General features: G+C 40.4%; 2 protein-coding genes across 2 annotated transcripts in view; both read right to left on the bottom strand.

Annotated features, from left to right (window-relative positions):
- The window catches only part of myo1d (myosin 1D), a 116,856-nt gene extending 105,632 nt beyond the window's left edge, over window positions 1-11,224 (bottom strand). The window contains exon 1 of the mRNA XM_065949393.1: window positions 10,751-11,224. Within this exon, the coding sequence (XP_065805465.1) occupies window positions 10,751-10,845 (95 nt within the window). The 5' untranslated portion in view covers window positions 10,846-11,224. The remainder of the gene's footprint in view (window positions 1-10,750) is intronic.
- A 1,742-nt stretch (window positions 11,225-12,966) lies between these two features.
- Window positions 12,967-18,818, bottom strand: LOC109995904 (uncharacterized). Its single transcript, XM_065949758.1, has 9 exons — window positions 18,549-18,818; window positions 17,644-17,718; window positions 17,330-17,395; window positions 15,544-15,618; window positions 15,417-15,462; window positions 15,048-15,254; window positions 14,690-14,959; window positions 13,931-14,020; window positions 12,967-13,613 (listed from the first exon to the last, which is right to left on the bottom strand). Exons 2-9 carry the CDS (start codon window positions 17,716-17,718, stop codon window positions 13,168-13,170), a joined length of 1,275 nt encoding a protein of 424 aa, XP_065805830.1. The 5' UTR covers window positions 18,549-18,818; the 3' UTR covers window positions 12,967-13,167.
- Window positions 18,819-19,514: the final 696 nt, after the last annotated feature.

Genomic DNA, 19,514 nt, shown 5'->3' with positions numbered 1-19,514 from the left:
AAGATGAGGAAACAGTAAAATCATGACTTTTGCAGGAGTACAAATCAAATGTTAAAATGAAAAGGCAGAAAGAAGAAGAACCCGAGTCAACCAGTTGGGAGTTTGCAACAAGTCGGACAAACAACATAGACACGCCTCCAGGAGCACCTTTGTTTTGTTTTGACCTAGGAAGTTTATTGTCGTTGTAGTAGTACAAATAAAATCTGTTTGGTATTCTCAATAGACGCAGCATTAAAAAACCTCCAAAACTGGGGAACTGGTGGCGCAGTGGTTAGTGTGCACTCCCCATGTACAGATGCCGCGGCCCGGGTTCAAATCTGACTTGTGGCTCATTTCTCACTCTCCCTGATTTCTGACTCTGTGCATTGTCCTTTCTCTACAATAAAGGGACAAAAAGCTTAAAAAAAATCTTTTCAAAAACACGAGAGAAAAAGAAGTATATAAAACAATAAATAATAATATAAAAAGTGCAGTGTTAGTCCACTGCAATGTAATGAAAAGGAGTAAAAGGTCAAATTAAATAGAAAGAGTAGAGGAAAGAAGTCACCTAAAAATTAGAACAATTATCTAATGAGAAAAAGAGGCAGTAAAAAGTAAAAAGTGTACGGTGGCAGTAAATAATCCAACCCTGTGTGTGTGTGTGTGTGTGTGTGAATGTGAGGCGCTGGCTGTGAAAGTGAGTAAGCTGTTCCTCCCCCACAGCGGCTCAGGGCACGGCTCCAACAGGTGGACGAGAGAACAATATGAAACAGGAAGAAGAGAGGATGACATCACTGCCACCTGGGACACAAACATACACAATGACAACATCCGTACACTCACACACACACACTAGTAGCTGAGTCACATCGAGCTTTATGAGGGATTCCCAAACATGACGCCATGCGCGGTAAACCCTCATCACTTCAGAACGCAGATGAAGAGGAGATGTCAGTGTGTCTCATGTGTGGGGGCTGAGAGGGTTAATGTTGTGTCTGGGGTTAATGGTGCAGACAAAGGATGCGGTTGGTTGTTAAAACCAGACAGCTTTAATGTGACACCTGATGACATGAGTTATTAAACTGAGACAGCGCCAAAGGAGTGGCTGAAAACAACTTGTTCAAGGTAATTAAAGTTAAAGACGGGCAGAATTTAAACACAGGAATCGAGACTTTAGTCGTCTACACTCAGGTAAATCTTTGGGCTGTTATCAGGTGTCCATTTTTAACCTCGGTGACAACACTGATACAGTTTTGCAAACGACCTTTCCAAGTGCCGCAATCGCTTACCTCACCAAAACTTTCTTACATAAACCCCTCTCATTAACATTTAAAATGTTACATATTTATTATTTATGACACTCGCCCTTTTCAATTCTACAATTCACTCAGCAGACGCTTTTATCCAAAGCGACGTACATCAGAGAGTAAGCACAAGCAAGGATCTAGAAAAAAGGGAACAATGTCAGTAAGAGCAAACGATCAGCTTTGAGTCTGATTGGACACACAGGTGCTGACAGGAAGTGGCCAGAGGCAAAGCACAACATTGAGGGCAGTTCTTGAGAGCTCTAATCAGTATAGAAACCATCTTATAAGTCGCCGTTATCAAACAAAAACCATCGTCATTACCATCATCATCATCAATAATATGGAGACCATCATCATTAAGTTAGTAGGTATTCATAAAGAGCTGGGTCTTTAGCTTTTTCTTAAAGGTGCAGAGGGACTCTGCAGATCCAATGGAGTCTGGAAGTTCACAGTGCATTTCTGCAACAGCGCCGTAATGAAGCTCAGCCGTCATTGCGCCTTGATTTAGCAATGGTGTTATATTGGCGTCCTGCAGTGTGATCCCACCATTGATGATATCCATAGTGAAGGACGCCACAGGGGACGTAAATATCACACCTTGAATCTGCATTCTGATTGGGCCAACTGCTGGAGTAGTGATGGACAGTTCAAAAAGTAAAGTATGCCATGGAAAATATCAAAATCAAATCAGCAAAACCAGAAATTACATCAAATATTCTCATTAAAGTATCGTACAGTGGACTCTGTTGCTTCGTCTGCGCCATTTTTAAGTCACGTCTCACCTCAGGAGACCTGAGGAGCATGTGTGAACAGTCAGGTCGGGAGAATCTCCGGAGCAGTCCTCCTGAAATTATCTAGATATTTCCAGGTGTACATACATGTGAAAACGTCTTTAATGAAGCTTTAAACCCCTCACTCTTCCTGCACTTAAAGTTTGTTTTATGCACCAAAGAAACACATTAAAATAACACAGTTTAAAATGCTATAAGACGCGAAGGCAGGGAAAAAAGAATAAAAAGTGGTCAAAGCTGAAGTGAACGCTCTGCCCTCTGCCCCGCCTGCCAACTCAGTCAGTCCACAAATGAGACGTCTCTGAGAGGCGGGTGAACTTATTTTAGAGTGGGGGGAGGAATAAAGCTCCACAGACACAGCCCCCTGTTTATGTAAGGATGGTAATGTGTTTCAGATTACAGACGCTCGTATGGAAATTCCTGTGGTGAGACTGGACTTTTCACTGCCGGATTGCAGGGGAGCGGGCCTACGAGGCAAAAACAGCTTCCATGAATCTGCTGAGAGGGGAGGGGGGAGACTCTTTCTCTCATTATTGGAGAGGGAACTCCTGGAAAATCTGTCAAGGGGAACTTAAGCAACACATGCAACTAAAAAAAAAAACTTGTGTAAGGGCACAATTTGCACCTAAACTCCTAAACTCACATCTTAAAGTCCGCACTTTAAGCGACATTGTACTTCCTAGCTGCTGGGTGAATGTGCAGCACGACTCGTTCTATCTTTGCATCCATCTCTAAATATTTCTCTTCAAATCCCTGACCAATGCTTCTAAGAAAAACTTTAATAAGCAGGTTGGGATTAAATATTCTTAGAGGCTTTGCTGCACAGAATCCTCCAGTTTTTCATCTCCGTGGCAGGATATGAGTGTGTCAGTCAGATGAACTGTGTGTTCTGCACATGGACTTTGGTTTTATTGCCGCCGGGGAACAAAGCCATTCAAAAAGCAAATATCCAAGCTCCGGGTGAGGAGAGGACCCTGGGCTGCTCTTGTGCCAAATGCCATCCTCTCCCGGCATATAAACACATTTTTGGGCTACAGTAGCAACAGTAACTTAAAACTGAAAGTCTACTAAACTTCCTTAAAAAAAAATTGTGTTTTAACCCGCAAATTTGACGGACGTGGACGTAGCAGCAAAGAAAATACAAGTTGAGGCAAAACACAGAGCGGATAAAGCTTGTTCTAAAACGAGGGTGGACCTTGGGTTGGCTTTCATCATTAATTTTAACTTCAAGGTTGGACTGGTACTAATGACACAGTGCATATTTTTATTTATAAAAAAAGTGGCACTGATAATGTCCTTCAGAAATCATTTTTTTTGTCTTAAATTTAAGAAGAATTTTACACCAATGGGGTGGAATAATGTATGATTTACAGTACAAGCAAATGTCATTGTTCTTGTATAAGTCAGTGATTTTCTGTGAAGCAGGTGATCCCCTGCAGCTTTAGTTAGGACATTAGATATGTGTACATTATCACTGAGAAGAAAGACTTCTTTAGAAGAAGAAATGTCGCACAGGAGGAGCTCAAAGTCTGACCTTTGACCTTAGGTTTCTCTCCCTTACAATGATTCAATCTGGCACTTTTGATCCCTCTCTCTCTCCTTTTCTGCAGGAGGAACACAAGAGTAGGATTGTCTTCCTTCACCACACCTTCTAGTCTACTTTAGCTGCAATTAAAACATGAGAAACATCGTGTGTGAAACAGCAGATACAGAGTGACATCATGTTAACTTAAAGCTTTGCATTGTGAGTTATGCAACTCTTCAGAGCATGCAACGATAATTTCCACGCTTTTTTATTCAAATACATGCCGGGGTTGCTTTCAGGTTTCCCTACAAGTCTAAGGAGCTGCAGGAAACAATGAAATGTGAGCAGCTAAAGTGAGGGGAAATGCCAGCTTTCCTGCTCGGTTGGCGTTCTCCGTATTATTGGACACTTCCTGTTCAGAGTCCTCTTTAACTCCCCACAGAAGGACTCAAAGGTCAAATCACTCAGAGCATAAACTACAGTCAAACAAACAGGAGCTTTCAAATATCAGGACACTATTTCACTCTTTGAGCTACTTCTCAGGTAAATCTGAAAAACTAAAATCTCAGAAAAAGCAAGCAAGATGCAATCCTGAACTCTCTTTCCCAAACAGTGGAGCACGTTATCTCTGGGTGATTCAAACTGTACCAGCTTTCAAACAGCGCACATAGTTGGACTCTGGCTGTGTTTTCTCTGCAGAATAAGCCCCACCCGTCATGTTCTCCCAACAAGACTAAAACAAACAACCAGTCCTGTGAAGCTCTGTCCGCTTCCTCCTGACCAAGTCGTCTGCATGAAATCAGATTTTTTAGACAGAGTTTACAAGGTATCGAGAATGTGTCTGTTTTGTCATCTTGAGTCGCTGACAAACATTTTTAAGAAGAATTAAAAAAATGTAAAAAAAGATCCTCCCCTAATTATCTGGGAAACGTGGAGCAGTTTAGCAGGAATGTTTCTTTCCTGGATTCCAAGCAGACAAAACACTGCTGCCTTATAAAGACATTAAGCTGCTGTAAAACTGAGCCGAGCTGGTGGGACATTTACAATATGCAGAGAGACTTTTCCCCAATTATGTTACCGTGCGTTTGCTTCCTGCATTTATCAACATGTCGTCAAAACCAACTCAGCAAATTAGGGAAGAGACAAAATATGGATACGGGGATGTACAGTCGTCCTGACTCGTGTGACACAATTAATGAATTGCTGGTGCCAAATCCTGACTCACTGTGTCACTCCTTCATGACTCCTCGTGGTGGCATGGATGACATGAACGAGGGTTATGTGAACCGAAGTGAATTGGCCAAAGAAGAAGTTCAAAGAGGGACAAGTGAAGAAGAAGAAGAAGACAGCGGGATAATGTTGGACAGCGGTGAAAAGAAGTTAAAGGATGGAGCATGATAAGAGGAGAAACTGACACCAAATTACAGAACACATTAATCCCGCACTTTATCTTTATTAGGGGAATTTTAAACACTTCAGTTAATTAGATATCATCATGCATCATTATATCCTTGTCTTGCAATATTTCAATTATTGCAGAATCGCCGCGTCATGTTACTTACCCGGTGATTCCTAATCCTACATCGAATACAGCAGGTCGTTCAGTAGCTTGTGGGTCAAAATATAACCATCTAGGAACCCTTATAGTGCCGGTTTTGTATGTGCAGGCCTCCGTGGTAAATGCATTAACAAAATAAGATGATACATCCTGTTCTACTTTCAAAATAAATCAGTCTACTTGGCAACATTTCTCAAGTGAAGACGCCCTTTAAGAGTTTCAAAGTGAGGGTTGTTTTGCAGAAATATCTGGATTTTAAGGAGGTTTGGATGTGCAGCAGTAGTAGTATTGACATTTTTGACAACATTACAAGATGGCATTGTCCAACCGAAACTATTCTAGGGTCACCTAAAGAATCATATTTTTTGAACCACTGATCAAACTGCAGTTTTTGAAGAGTTGACCTGACGGCATCTTTCCTGCCGAGGAGCTCTAAAGCAAGACGCTCACTCCCTAACATTCACACATAAAACTCCTCTGTATGCCTTTGCCATATCACAAAGTGCCTATCAAAATAGAGACGCAGTAATCACACATTTTAAAGATGTATTTTGATACTGTAATTCTCGTCAGTCCGTAACCAGCTCTGGTTTTCCATCATGACTCATTTTTAATCACACATCAGATGAATCTTCGACTAAACACATGTTGGGGGGGAAATGGTCTGTGTCGCGCAGTTTCAGGCTGAGAAGTTTTTTTATCTGCTCACTGGTCAAATCAGGCAAATTCCCAAGACCCTGCAGGAATTCGGCCCCCAACTTTTATCCTAACAGACATCTCAGCAAAGAGACCGGCCATCCGAGGGGGCTCTATTTAGAGACCGGGAGGCTCTGTGGAAACAAGGCCACAAGGTTCAACCTCAAGTCAAACAGAGTAAAATGTCAACTTGATCGACCACACAATCTTTTCCAAATCATGCCTCACATGCAGCCACTGGGGGGGAGGGGGGGGGGGGGGGGGGGGGGGAAGCTAGCATTTAATCGCTGAAGCAGAAGTCCTTCAAGAAAGGCTGGAGGTACAGTGAAGCTCAGCATTTGACCAACGTTGAACTTATTTTAACTCGATATGGATAAATCAATCAGCATATCATAAAGTAAAATGGCAACAACAGGCTTTTACTGTGCAATGTTTTGCCTGCATGTGAAATGCTTGAGGGCCACCTAGGGCTGGGAATCTTTTGGGTGTCTCACGATTCAATTCGATTAGCCTTAGTTCTTAGCAGAGAGTGACTGATTAGCCAAAATAAATAAATAAAGTTTTGGAAGTTATTAATCTAACTAAAAACCCAGAAGATAAGAATCTAGATTTTAACATTGCCAGCCTACTCCTCACTGGGAAGCATCGTTTGAACTTCTGGTGAAGACATTTGAAGAGTTTTGCAATAAACACAAAAAAGAACAGAAACCTAGCAATAAAGCAATAAAGCAATGGTGGAAGTGATCCTCTTTCCCCCAAACATAAGGAAATTGTTAACCAAAAAACAGTAACATAACGTCAATGCATCACGGGTAAGCGCCATTCCCCTGGACAAAACCAAGACACAAGAAACAGCCCCGTTTCCACCGAGCAGTCCGGTTTAGATTGCTTCGGAAAGGTACTCATTTGTTGGCAAAAGTTGTGAATGGCACCAAAATAAGGGACCAGTACCGTCCTACTTTTTTGGTAACCTTCTGTTGGGGTGCCAAGGGTACTGATCCAACTATGTCCTGTTCTTCTTCTTCATTGAACTTAATGAATAGTGGGCTACACTGTGTTGGGCTGCTATGATGTCACACTATTATGTAGCTATTTCCATCTGACTTACACTCCGCTTACCAAATAAGGGTACGGTTGACCGTGGAAACGCAAGCAAGATCAGGGTTTACCGTACCGAACTGAACCAAACTGTACTGAACCAAATCAGACCGCTTGGTGGAAACGGGTCTAATAATGTGTCCACTGAAGACGGTCCGCAAGATACGATATAATAACTATTTGATGCAATACGATAAAACAGAGACAAGGTGCTATTGTAGTCCTTGTAAAATTAATTCAATTTTAATAAAGTGTTGAGATGAGTTCTGGTCCAACAGCGAGTGGTTTTCTAGACATTACCTGGAGGCTCAGGTCTCAGATGTCGGGTTAAAGATAACCAAGGAGGGATGTGCAAACGTGCTACTTCATTTGGATAACTGTACCAGGAATAATAATGACGACCATTAGATGCCTCATTCCCGTTGGCTTCCTCCTTCAAGTGGTCAACTCCCATTCAGACAAACACTTACAGACTACAGGGAGGAAAAAAGGAAGCACTCCTGGCCGGTCACACCCTCTACTAATAACAATCTGCACATGCCATCTCCGGGCCGAGCTGTCTGGCTGGAGGGAAAACAAGCAGACAGAAAATGGGACAGATTTGGGAAAATGGGGCCTTCTGCTGTCTGGGTGCTCTCAAGTCTTTTTGTCTGGCTGCCAGAGCTACTGTACACACACACACACACACACACACACACACACACACACACACACACACACAAATTATCTAATGGAAGAGGTATGGCTACAAAAACAGTTCACCAGAACAGCTTGGTCCTCTTTTGGAACATGCACACTTCTCTGCCTGGCACTATTTCTGACCCAAAGTCAGCTTCACCTTTATCATAAAAAGATGGAAACAAGGAAGTTTAGAGCTGCAACTAATGATTATTTTTCAACTATGTGGAGATGTGCTGATCATGATTTTCTCTATAAATTACTCCATTCTTTGGTTTTGAAAAAGACACAAAAAGTAAAAGAAATAATTCTGTCATAATTTCTTAGAAGCCCAAGTGTTACCTGAATGTGTTGTTATGTCCAAAACAACACAGATATTTAATCAATTGTACAATTAAACAATAAATAAGCAAATTCTTCCTTATTAGAAGCTTAAAGAGCCCATATTCTGCCCTTTTTGGGGTTTGTATATTTAATCTATGTACCTACTTTTGTACGTTCACAATAGCTAAAGTTTGAAAAAAGTGTCTGTTTTCATGAACTGCTCCTCCTTGCTCCCTCTACGCTCTGAGTCCATCAGCTGCACTCTGTTGAGCCCACACTGTTAGACCCCATGTGGGCCAAGTCTGCTCTGATTGGTCTGCTGATCCACTCTGTCGTTATTGGTCAGTTGCTCAGCACGCTTCTCGGAAATTTCAACATGAGCTGCAGGGCCACAACGAGCCAATGGGCTTAGATCAGTGATCTCACACTGACACATTTTTATCGAGGGGGGCTAGAACCGAGCGTTACATGCGGCTAATGCTACAGCTAACAGGAGGACGTAGGAGAAGCCGTGTTTCAGCAGACTTTGAATTTTTGCACATAGATGTGCCTAAACATGCACAGGACACTTGGAAAACACACTAAAGAGCATATAAAACCAGAAAAAGAAGAATATGGATATAGACCTTTAAGAAACAAACAAAAATTGGCTTCACTTTTGGAAACAACGACTGACCCATCAATGTAATTAACCAAACAGTTGCTAAAAAGTTGGTGTCAGTTTATGCATTAAAAATTGCATTCAATGAGTTAGACACTGAAACTAAATTGACCTTTTTATACTTTAAATATCGAAACAAAATGTCTCAATTTACCAGACACATTTGTCATACATGGTCAGGTCTTGTTTCCATATTATTTGATCCCATATTTAGTTCAAGTTTAAGCACGGCTGCTTGTTATTTATTCAATATAAAACACCAGAAAAAAAGTTTGAACTCCTAAACCTTTAAAATAAAATAAAATACATTGGTTTAATTTCGATCTTCAGGAAGCCATGCAACATTTGACTACTACTGATAGCTTTGCATGAGAACAACTCACCCATGAGCAACAGGAACATGCAAACAAATTCATAACTGACGGGCAGGGAAACAGACAAAAGGTGCTACAAGACTACTTATCATTCAATCTTTTTAACAAATACAAATGAAAACTAGATGATGACGGTGTTAAAGCTCATGTGAGGAGTTTTAAGATGGTCAAAGGGATGTCTTTTCCTTAAGTCAACCGAACAGTTAAACCAAATTACTAGTCAGTTAAAAAAATGATTATTATTGATGTTGGCCCTCAATGTAGGTCAAAATATTGTGTTCAAGCTGCAACACAGCCAGCCGCCGCCTGCCACCAGTCAGGGCTGTATGTCTGGTTAATGGGCCTGCTCTCCTCGCTCTACAACAAGATTAACTTGATGCATACTTGAACACATCATTGAATAAGAATTGTTCCATTTTGTGACCTTTGGTAGACCAGTCACTGCACAATCAATAACATTTTCTTGTCCCTCCCTAATTGTTATAAGTCTGTAAACTACTGTATCTAAATGACTAAGTTTCAACAAGAGGTTTTGAATTATTATGAGTAAAATGACACATTCATTTTAGGGATTTTTAAAAAAGTTTTCTATCTATATTTAGTTGAGGAAGGATTACATCTTAAGTCTCATGGCTTCTTCTCTATCTTCTGACATTGAAGTGTTTTAAGGACAACCTGTAAAACCTCTCTGACTCTCTCTCTCTCATAGATCGCACATAGCTCTGTATATATACATATACATGTATAAAAATATATTTATTTCTCGTTTACTGCACATAGTTCTGTTTACATCTGATAGTCCGATCACTGTCCACTTATATCTACTCTTTTTATATTTTGTATTTTAAGTTAAGTTTAAGTTGTATTTAAATTGACACTTTATATTTAAGTTAAAATGTTTCGTCTACTTGCACTGTTGTTAAATTACTGCTCTGTGTGCCTTTGAATTGGAGACAAATGAAGTTTTTTGTATTTGAACCTCATTGTAAACGACTGTACGTTTCCAACTTTTAAAAAGCTCCACTAACTACATCCCTTTAACCTCTACTGTACAAGGAAGTCCTGCTGAGCCACCACCCACTAAACAACAGAACACCTTAAGCTGACATCAGGGATCAGTTTTCACTTTCTTCAGGCTACAGATGGCAGACATGGGGGGGAAAACTGATTCCAACCCACCCTGCTGCTTCTTACTTCTTCTCTCTCCATTCACAAACTACTCCTGACATCATGTTTGACACAGAGCCACTGACAACACAGCTGATAGAAACCTGCTGCACAAACGGATGAGTTGATTCAAACTATGTGTGTGTGTGTGTGTGTGTGTGTGTGTGTGTGTGTGTGTGTGTAGTAGTGAAGTAGCTAAAGCTTGGGTGGAGTCAGAATTACCGGTTTGATTCACAGAAAGTATGAATGCAAATGAATGCACCCCAGTCAGTCCTGCGACTTTCAAAGGCTACAAATGGCTTATTGTTGCAGCTTCGACACGAGATTCTGCAAGTGAAAGTATAAATTCAAGCACAGGTGCAGCGAAAAAGGTAGACTACAGGACATAAAAGCTTTCATATTTTAATATTAACCCAATGCTGAGACACCTGAATCATCCACCTAGCACCTGTTGATGCTTAAAGAAATGCACTTCCGCCTAAAATCGCAAAGACACCTGAGGAGAAACTCTTAAAATCCAACATTCATCCTCTCTCGTGTGTGTTTTTTTTCCTCATTCAGTGTTTTTACAAAAAGGTGAATCGCCACTTACCTGAGTTTTAGGTTAGCCATAAATTCCTCCATAGACACGTTGTCCAAAAGCACAAAATCTGCTTTTCCAAACTCCAGGCTCTCGTGCTCTGCCATGCTGCTACCTTGATGTTTGCGCGTGGAGAAACTATTTTTTTTTTCTTTTAAACAATTGCTTTGAAGTGCCGACAGCAGGTAAACATTGGCGGCTTCTCTGAGCACCTCCTCTCCTTCACTGGACAGATGTGCAGTCGATTCGCATTTCACTTGTTTCAAAGTGTAATTCCTGTCATGTTAAATTAAATACTATGAAGCTATATAAAAAAAGTGCATATAAATGATTACAAACGCGTTTTTTCTTTCCTTAAAGTCCCGTTTTTGTGTTCGAAGACGAAAGAAATCCCCAAATGTCCTCGTATCCATACAAAGTTGTCCCTCTTTTTTACGCCGAAACCATGTATCCTCGTCCCGTTACACCGTGCGCCAGCTCCGTCCGTTTTCCTGGAGTTTTTCTCCCCTGTTGTCCCGGCCGACCATCCACCAATGGGGACCGAAGCCCCGCCCCCTGCCTATCCCAAAGTCCCGCCCCCTCCCGCCCCCCTCCCGCCCTGCGTGAAGGTGTTGGTCAGAAAAGTTCTCTGTGAGTGAGCCGGGGAGCAAATAGCTGTGCAGACCGCAAGCTCCAGTCTTTCTGATACATATTTCTGCGATGACGGGGCCACCTCTTAAGTTTTAAAACACTCGTAGAGAAAACAAAAAAAAAATGTTGGCCTGACTTTTATGATGCCCGCTGTTACCATAAAAGGAAACATCAGAATTTCTCATTGGGAAATTAATGGAAAAATGCGGCTGAATGAACCCATTTGAACAATTATTAGTTAAACTATCAGGTCTTCAATATTTCCTTTGATCTGCCCGCAATGAATCTGAACGAGGCCCCAGGTGTATGATAAACTCCTGAACAGGGAGCTGGCATAAAATCCACCATGCTCATCCTGGTGTTAGTGCGCCCCCTTGTGTTAGACAGCGGTATGCACCAATATTGGAACAGCACAAATTGAGAAGCTTAATTTGTACCGATTACTTTTAACCTCTCCCCTACATTTCAGAGGGAAATATTGTACATCAATATAGATATACTGCCAGTAAAATAACTGGCACACAGCAGCTTTCCCTGTCAGATATCTGGAGAAAACAAATTGTGAGAAATGCAAAGTCAATCTTTGCCCGCTCTGACCATCCTCTCCTGGAGGAATTTGCTCTATTCCCCTCTGGTCGGAGGTACAGGCTGCTCAGGGGTATGTTCCTATTGTAATTAATGCCCTTAATATTTTCTAAAAACATGACTGCCCTTTCATGCAGCACTATTTCACTTTATTTATAGTGCTACCATTCCTAGGGTTAAGAAACTAATGCATACATAAGTGCTTTTACGGCATGAGCACATTATTAGATCTCTTAAATATTTTAAACTCTGTCTTTTACACAAAAGTTGTGGGTTTTTCAATTATTCTAGGAAAGAATAAATTATTGACATTAGATATTTCTGACTGTTCCTGATTTTTAAAAAGATTCTAAGATAACCAGCATTTCTGAGGCCCTCGGCAAAAAACGGCAAATTGTACTCTTTTGTTAAAGGTCACATATTCTGTAAAATACGCTTCACCATGTTTTTCTAACATAATATGTGTCTGTCTAAAAACCCCACAATGATGAGAAAAGTCCATCATCTCCGTCTTCTGCCTGCTCCACTTTTCAGAAAATGTGTGCTTAAACAGGCCGTTTGGAGATTCTCCCTTCATGACATCACAAAGAGCAGTAGCCCCTCCCCCAGGTGGGTGACACTCCCACAGCTAGGTGTTTGTTCTGCCCTCTGAGTCTGCCTTCTCACCGTAAACAATCGGACATGGAGCGAGAAAGCCCGAGACACCCAAACCCTTCCAGAGAGGGGGCGTGGTCAGACACAGCTCATTTGCATATTTAAAGGTACAGACACAGAAACAGCCTGTTCTGAGCAGGGCTGAAATAGAGGGGTTTATAGACATGATCAAATACAGGATCAGAGTGGATTTAGAACAAGAAACTTCACACACATGTTTTGAGGAGCTCTGAGACTTATTTAAACTGGTTGAAGAGGAGGAGAATATGTCACCTTTAATGATATATTGACTTTAACATGAAAGTAAGTTGTCTATTTTTTGTCCTCATGGTGTTAATATGAATTTCAAATACACATCATTTATTATAATTATTTATTTCAAAGTTTACATGTAAGCTTAAAATCAGATCTTTTTATGAATTCAGGCACTAAGCAGACATTCTAGAGTGTTTTACAGGTAGGCCTATACAACTCTTCCATTCAGATAACACTACGACTACAAATATAAAATTAAATTAACAGCAGAGTTGTTGTTTTTTTTAAACTGTTTGAATTACAGATCAAGGATACTTTGTCAGGATATTAACATTTACATTGTGCTCTCTATATTGTGCGAGCAGTGAGCCTCCGAATGTGATGGTGGAGGAGACAGAATTGGCCCAGGAGTGCCCACAGTTGTGGGTGACGTAGACTAAAGCCCCCCTGCGGAGGAAGGTCATGTAGGTGGACAAACTGCCGACAGACGAGGGTCGAGAGACGTTCGTGTGAGAGACGGCCACCCAGTAACCGTTGACGCCCAGCCACAGGTCAGTCTTCAGACCGGCGTTTGCGGTCTGGGTGGAGAAGAAGAACTGGTAGACGCCGGGAACCGGAGCCCTGAACACCCCGGTTCTTCTGTTGAAGCCTTGGCCCACGTTCACCAGAACCTTACTGTACTTGATCCGGTTCACTTTGCCTTTGAGCTGGCCGGGGAACGAGGCGAAGAAGTGGATCTGTCTGGAAGACCCTGAAAGAAGAAGCACAGACACCAATATTTTTATTAGGAATAAGAGTGACGCTGCTACTTTTGAATTTTTTTGTGGCTTTGGGGGGAAAATAATTTATATTTCAAAGAAAGCTTTTATGACACTGAGGTTGATTCAATTTAAATGACAGCTGTCAATATCATGCAGGAAGGGTTCTGAGAAAAAGATACATTCTGGGAAATGTAGTGAATCCAGGGAATGGAAATGCAACTGCTCCAAAACTATCCATTACCACCCGAGTATTTTAAGCCAGCATTGGGTGAAAGACGCCTCAAAAAACAACCCAAAATAAACTTACATCTGTTTGTCTTACACATCCAGTTTATCTTATCTCGGCTCACACAGGACTGGTCTCTCCTGCAGCGCCCACACACCAGAGTGTTGATATCTGAGAAGAGAGATACAGCATCATTAAGACATCGCCCATTAATATTACACTGCAGCCGGCAAAAAAAGATAACAAATGGGATTTTAGACTTGATCAAGATATGTGCTTTTAGAGACGGTAATACTTGGACAGTGAGCTTCTTACATTTGACAACTGCTAGACAAAACTAAGTTCTTGAGGCTGTAGTCCTCCAAGCGGGCGGCCCAGGTTCAAATCTGACCTGTAGCTCCTTTCACCCATGTCATTCCCCTGACTCTGACTCCGTCTTCGTCCTATCGCTAAATAAAGGCTTAAAAAAGCCCCAAATAAACCGCTAAAAGTTCTTGACACTTGAGACTCTTGGTCCGAGATCAGAAATTCTCAGTAAAACATATAAATGCTTGAATGTGCATTAAATGGTTTAGGTCTCTTTATTATAATGTTATGATATATACATATATATATAATATTATTAATGACACAATAACAGGTCCACTCCAGTAAGGAATGACGACCCAAACAGTTTGTTCTTATTGGTTGAAGCCATGTCTTTAATTAAATCCAATGTTTATATTTATTTCCAATAAATAAATGCAAAAATGTAACTTTTTAATAGAATTATTTGAATTTTTTAAACCCTTTGGAAAAAGCTGTGCATGTTATTTAAATGGCCCAGTGTTTAGTCAGTACCTGCACAGTAAGCCAGATAACAGGCCGTCGGTTTGGTGAATTGGTAGACGTAGTAGTTTCCACGACACTTCTTGATGTTGATGGGGGTGGATTCAAAAGCGCAGCAGTTCTTATTCCAGTGGGCGCACACTCTGCGGGTGACGATGCCATCCCTCCTCCTTGGGTGAGGCCCGGCCAGCCACAGGGGGGCGTGGGTGCCACATCTGTTCACAGGGACACACCTCTCGGGCATCTGCAGACTCTCGCCCTTGTAGTAGAGACGGTACCAGCCTGAGGTGCAACAAGATAAAGAAATACATAAAAAGAGTTTGAATCATCTCAAAAATTAAATGATTTTATTCAGAATTTTCTTTTCTACCTTTCCAATTGACGTTGCGGTCGCACATCTTGTTATTGGTGGTCGTGTTGGTGGCCCTCCAGGCCTGGTCCAGGAGCATGTAGTGAAAGCAGGGGTCCTTACTTCTCCTGGAGTCTCCCTCAAAGGAATCAAGGCTGTCTTCATCTTCTTCTCCTTCTCCCTCCTCCTTCACGTCATAATTTGGACCATAAGTCAGGATGTTTGTTCCTGTTTCACAAGAGAGATTATCCAACAGTTTAGTCCTTATCGCCTGAAAATCTGCAAGAACGAGGATGACATCTTTATGTGGAACATGTAATTAAAAGAAGAGTTGGTGAATTAATAACACAAGAACAACATCAACAAAACAATCTCAGTAAATGGACTGACCCACTTCGTCGTGCCCTCTCCTCTTCTGATCCCTCGTCATGTGCATCTGTGAATGAATACAGAGACACATTCAGAGGAGCAATATGCAGCATGCAGACGGATTATAATGAGATGATTCAGAGTCTACCTGAGTCAGAGCGCTCTGCTGCTGCTGCTGCTGCTGATGAAGTGTTGTTTGTTCACACCTCAGACTCTCCATCTCCTGTGAAACAGTACAGTGTGCACATGTAGTGGAAAAAAAGTAAGAAGTGTTGGACGCTCATTAAAAGAAAAAGCAACAAATTCTGAGGAGTCATGACACCTCAGGATTAACATAATAATGACACACTCGGAGGTTGCAGCTCATGTCAAGTCTGCAACGGACAAAGAAAATACTTTTGTGTTTCTGAAAAGAGGGAGAAACTTAAAGCATAAAAATAGGAGCACAAACTATTTAATAATTGGACTGTTTTAGAGCTGACAGTGAATACACTAAAGTTAAACTCTGCCAGAATTGCACAAGGTGAGAAACTCTCCATAGCAACACAAAGATCGCACGCAGGACGATGAAATTCACCTTAAATTAGAATTAAGGGTCAAGGGATAAATCAAATTTAAGTTTTTGATGACTCTTTTTTTTTGGTTTCTTCAGCCACGATATTTTACAAAAGTTGTTGTGAGTGTGGAGGCCGATTGTACTGCAAGAAAATGACAATTTGCACTTCATCCATCACTTTTTTTTAGCATTTAGTGTTCAAAGAAGGCTTGCAATCAAAACATTTTTATAAATGTAATTAATCCCTCAATCATTTGGTTAATAAAACATTCAAAACTACCAAAACTGATGAACAAAACTTCTCAAATCTCATTATCCATCCATTATTCTATTATTATGTCTTTATTTAAACTCGAAAATCATTGAGAGTAGGATTTACAATGACGTCTAGCAGGATAAACAATGAAAAATATAAAAATACGTATACATATATATATGTATATATATATGTAGACATACGTATACGCATATACTGTATACATACACCTACATACATATACATACACATCATAGATAAACAAGATCAGTTAAAACCAACAAACAGATAATAAGAAGTATTTCAAATTTCAAAATCAATTCAAACATGTGCAATCAGAAGTAAGGAAGTCAATAATTTTAAGTTTATTTTTTCATTTTTATATTTTTTTTTAATTCTTATTGGTGTACATTAGTCTCTCAATGATTTTATAAACTACTTTTTCGTCAATCATCTTTCTGCACTCTTGTAAAGACCTTTGAACTGCAATTTAATTTGTCTGAAAGGTGCTATATAAATAATGTTTGATTAAATTAAAGATCTAAAATGGCCAAAAGAGACTAGTGCCTGTGCAGGGTCACACGGGGCGCTGGAGACGATTCTAGCTGTTACTGAGTGAGAGGCGGGGTTACACCCTGGACAGGTCGGTCGCCTGTCAATCACAGGGCTGACATATAGAAACAGACAACCAGCCACACTCGCACCTACAGGTTATTTAGAGTCAGCAGTTAACCTAACGAGCATGTCTTTGGAGTGTGTACCCGGAGAGAACCCACACATGCACGGGGAGAACATGTAAACTCCACACAGAGAGGCTCCTGTCAGACGGGGATTCAAACCAGGAACCTCCTCTCTGTGAGGTAACAGAGCTAACCACTGCAGCACCACACAGCCCCTAAATGTCGTCATGTATCTTTACAAATGTTCTTTCATCATCCTAACTGATGAAAATCCAAAGATATTAAGTTTCCAGACTAATGAAAAGGAAATATAAAGTTAATATTCACATTTAAAAGCTGAGAAAAGAAGCGGGTTATCCTTGGAAAATGAGCTGCAATAATTAACCAAACTTCAGGAATATTGAGAAATCAGTTATAAAAGTGATAAAGTGTAACATGTCACCTTAAATACAGCAGCCAGTTGCACAGCTATGGATTGGTTTTCGACGCTCCAAAGCTTCAGCTCCGTCTGTGAAACAAGTAAAAAATAAAACAGAACTTTGTGTCAACCCGAGTTTGATTTAGTGGGTTTTCCCTTCTCTGTGTTCGAATAAGGAAATGTTCTATTCTCTTTATGCGTTCAGTGAGACTGAAGCTCGGCACAGTTCTGTCCACGCTTAACAACATCTGGGAGAGTTTGGCTGCATAATGGATGAATTCTTATCTTCCATCTGTCCTGCAGGCTCTAAAACATCAGTGAACGCAGCTCGTACTCACAGACTTTGTATTCCCCAAGCAGCTGAGCGAACACGATGACATCGTTACAAACACGGCCAGAGCGAAGACGACCATCTGCAGAACAAACACAACAGTTAAGGGAAGAGGTCGTTAATACAGTTTGTCACAAACTCACTGTTTCATAATGTAATAACTTCTTTATGATAACTCTCGCGTTGATGCCTTGAGAGATTTTCCATTTTTTTTAAAGTAGGATAAAGGTTTGCATTATTTAATCAGTGATTTTATGTTTCTGTTTGTGTTGTGAGGAAAAAATGAGGAAAAGTGTTTAAAATAAATTATCAGAAAAAGAAAGGAGGCAAGAAAATGAGAATAATAAAGACAAATAGAATAAATGTGTGTTTATATATTTTAATTTATGTCGTCGGATAACTTTCTTTTTAAGGTTTATTTTTGGTCTTTTTGTCTTTATTGGAGAAACAGGAACGTGGACTGAGTCAGAAATCTGGACGAGAGAGATCAAATATAAACTTGAGGGGGAACAGAAACACATCTTAATGGGATGTTTTTGCTGTTTCTATAAACTTTTTCTAACTTTAAGGCTTAAAATAAAGTTTTTTTTTGCTTTTCTACATCTTGGTTTTTTCATATATATATTTTTTTTAATCATTATTTTTTTTTTGTTAATTTTAATTTAATTAATGTCATGTTACTTGAATATGAAAAAATCTTTGGAAGAGCTAAATTCTTAAATATAGTGCAAGCATCGTACCCACCTCTTTCTGCAAAGAATGTGCTCCAATGTTTGAAAGTTTGAGGGAGGAGTCTTGCAATTATTTTGCTATTATGGTTAATTACTAATGTGTGAAGAATGCTTTTCTTAAATAATAAATAAATACATAAATAATAATAATTAAAAAAAAAAGTAAAAGATATAAATTCACCTTGATTTTGTACGATGACAGCCAGCTGCTCCGACAGAGACACGAGTAGAACCGTCACAGGAAAGAGGCCATGAAAGTGCTGGAAGAAAACAGAAATCATCATCATCACATAAAATAATTCACAGATGTTATAAGAATACGTCTGACGAGTTTTTTTTTATTAGGACATAAACATATCCACATTTTAGTGTATGATCCGTGCATGCAAATCAATTCAGAGTGAATCTTACCTCTTCACATCAGCACCACAAACAAAAAAAAATCCGCCCCCCGTCCAATCATCATCTTTTATACGTCTCTGCCGCAGTGAAGCACAAAACAAAGAGGAAACGACAGACTTCAGTTTAACAGCATCTTTCCCGCTCACTTCGAGGTGTTACTTTTCACAGATGAGTTGCAAATGTCAACATGAAATTAAAACAGCGTTGGCAGATTTTCACTCTGAATGGTCAGCAGTTAAAAACAAACAAAAAAAGAACAGTAACACCGTGAAACGTACAGTTACTCCGTCCCGACCACGCAGGGAGGAAGTGTGAAAACGTGTGACACAAGCATTCATGTAAAGACTAAAACTCATGCATGACAAAGTCTTACATCCTATTTCTTCTTAAAAACAAATACATCAGGTGTGTTGACATTAATGTGTTCTGTATCCTGAATTGGGCTCTTTGTAGAAAACGGTAACTAGTGTTGTAGTCACACTAACAGAGACCAAGACCGAAACATAGCCCACCCAAGACCAGGGCGCTCAGAGACCGAGACAAGATCCAATACACAAGAAACAGCCCTGTTTCCACCAAGCTGTCCGGTTTCATTTGGTTAGGTATGGTACACATTGTTTTCGCGTTTCCACTGTCAACAGGTTGGGAACGGTACCGAAATAACTGATCCGTACCGTCCTCCTTTTTTGGGTATCCTTCTGTTGGGGCGCCAAGTGTACCGATCCGACCCTTAAGGTTGACTGGT

Source organism: Labrus bergylta, chromosome 21, assembly GCF_963930695.1.
Source record: "Labrus bergylta chromosome 21, fLabBer1.1, whole genome shotgun sequence".
Lineage (NCBI taxonomy): Eukaryota > Metazoa > Chordata > Actinopteri > Labriformes > Labridae > Labrus > Labrus bergylta.
This window is presented reverse-complemented; position numbering and strand designations above follow the sequence as displayed.

Bases quoted from the DNA above. Each gene is read 5' to 3' on its own strand.
- LOC109995904 (XM_065949758.1), bottom strand. From the start codon at position 17,718: ATGGTCGTCTTCGCTCTGGCCGTGTTTGTAACGATGTCATCGTGTTCG. The intron at 15,463-15,543 runs GTAGACTCTGAA...ATTCATTCACAG, and splicing joins AGCAGAGCGCTCTGACTCAG to ATGCACATGACGAGGGATCA. The intron at 14,021-14,689 runs GTACTGACTAAA...CTCTCTTCTCAG, and splicing joins TTATCTGGCTTACTGTGCAG to ATATCAACACTCTGGTGTGT.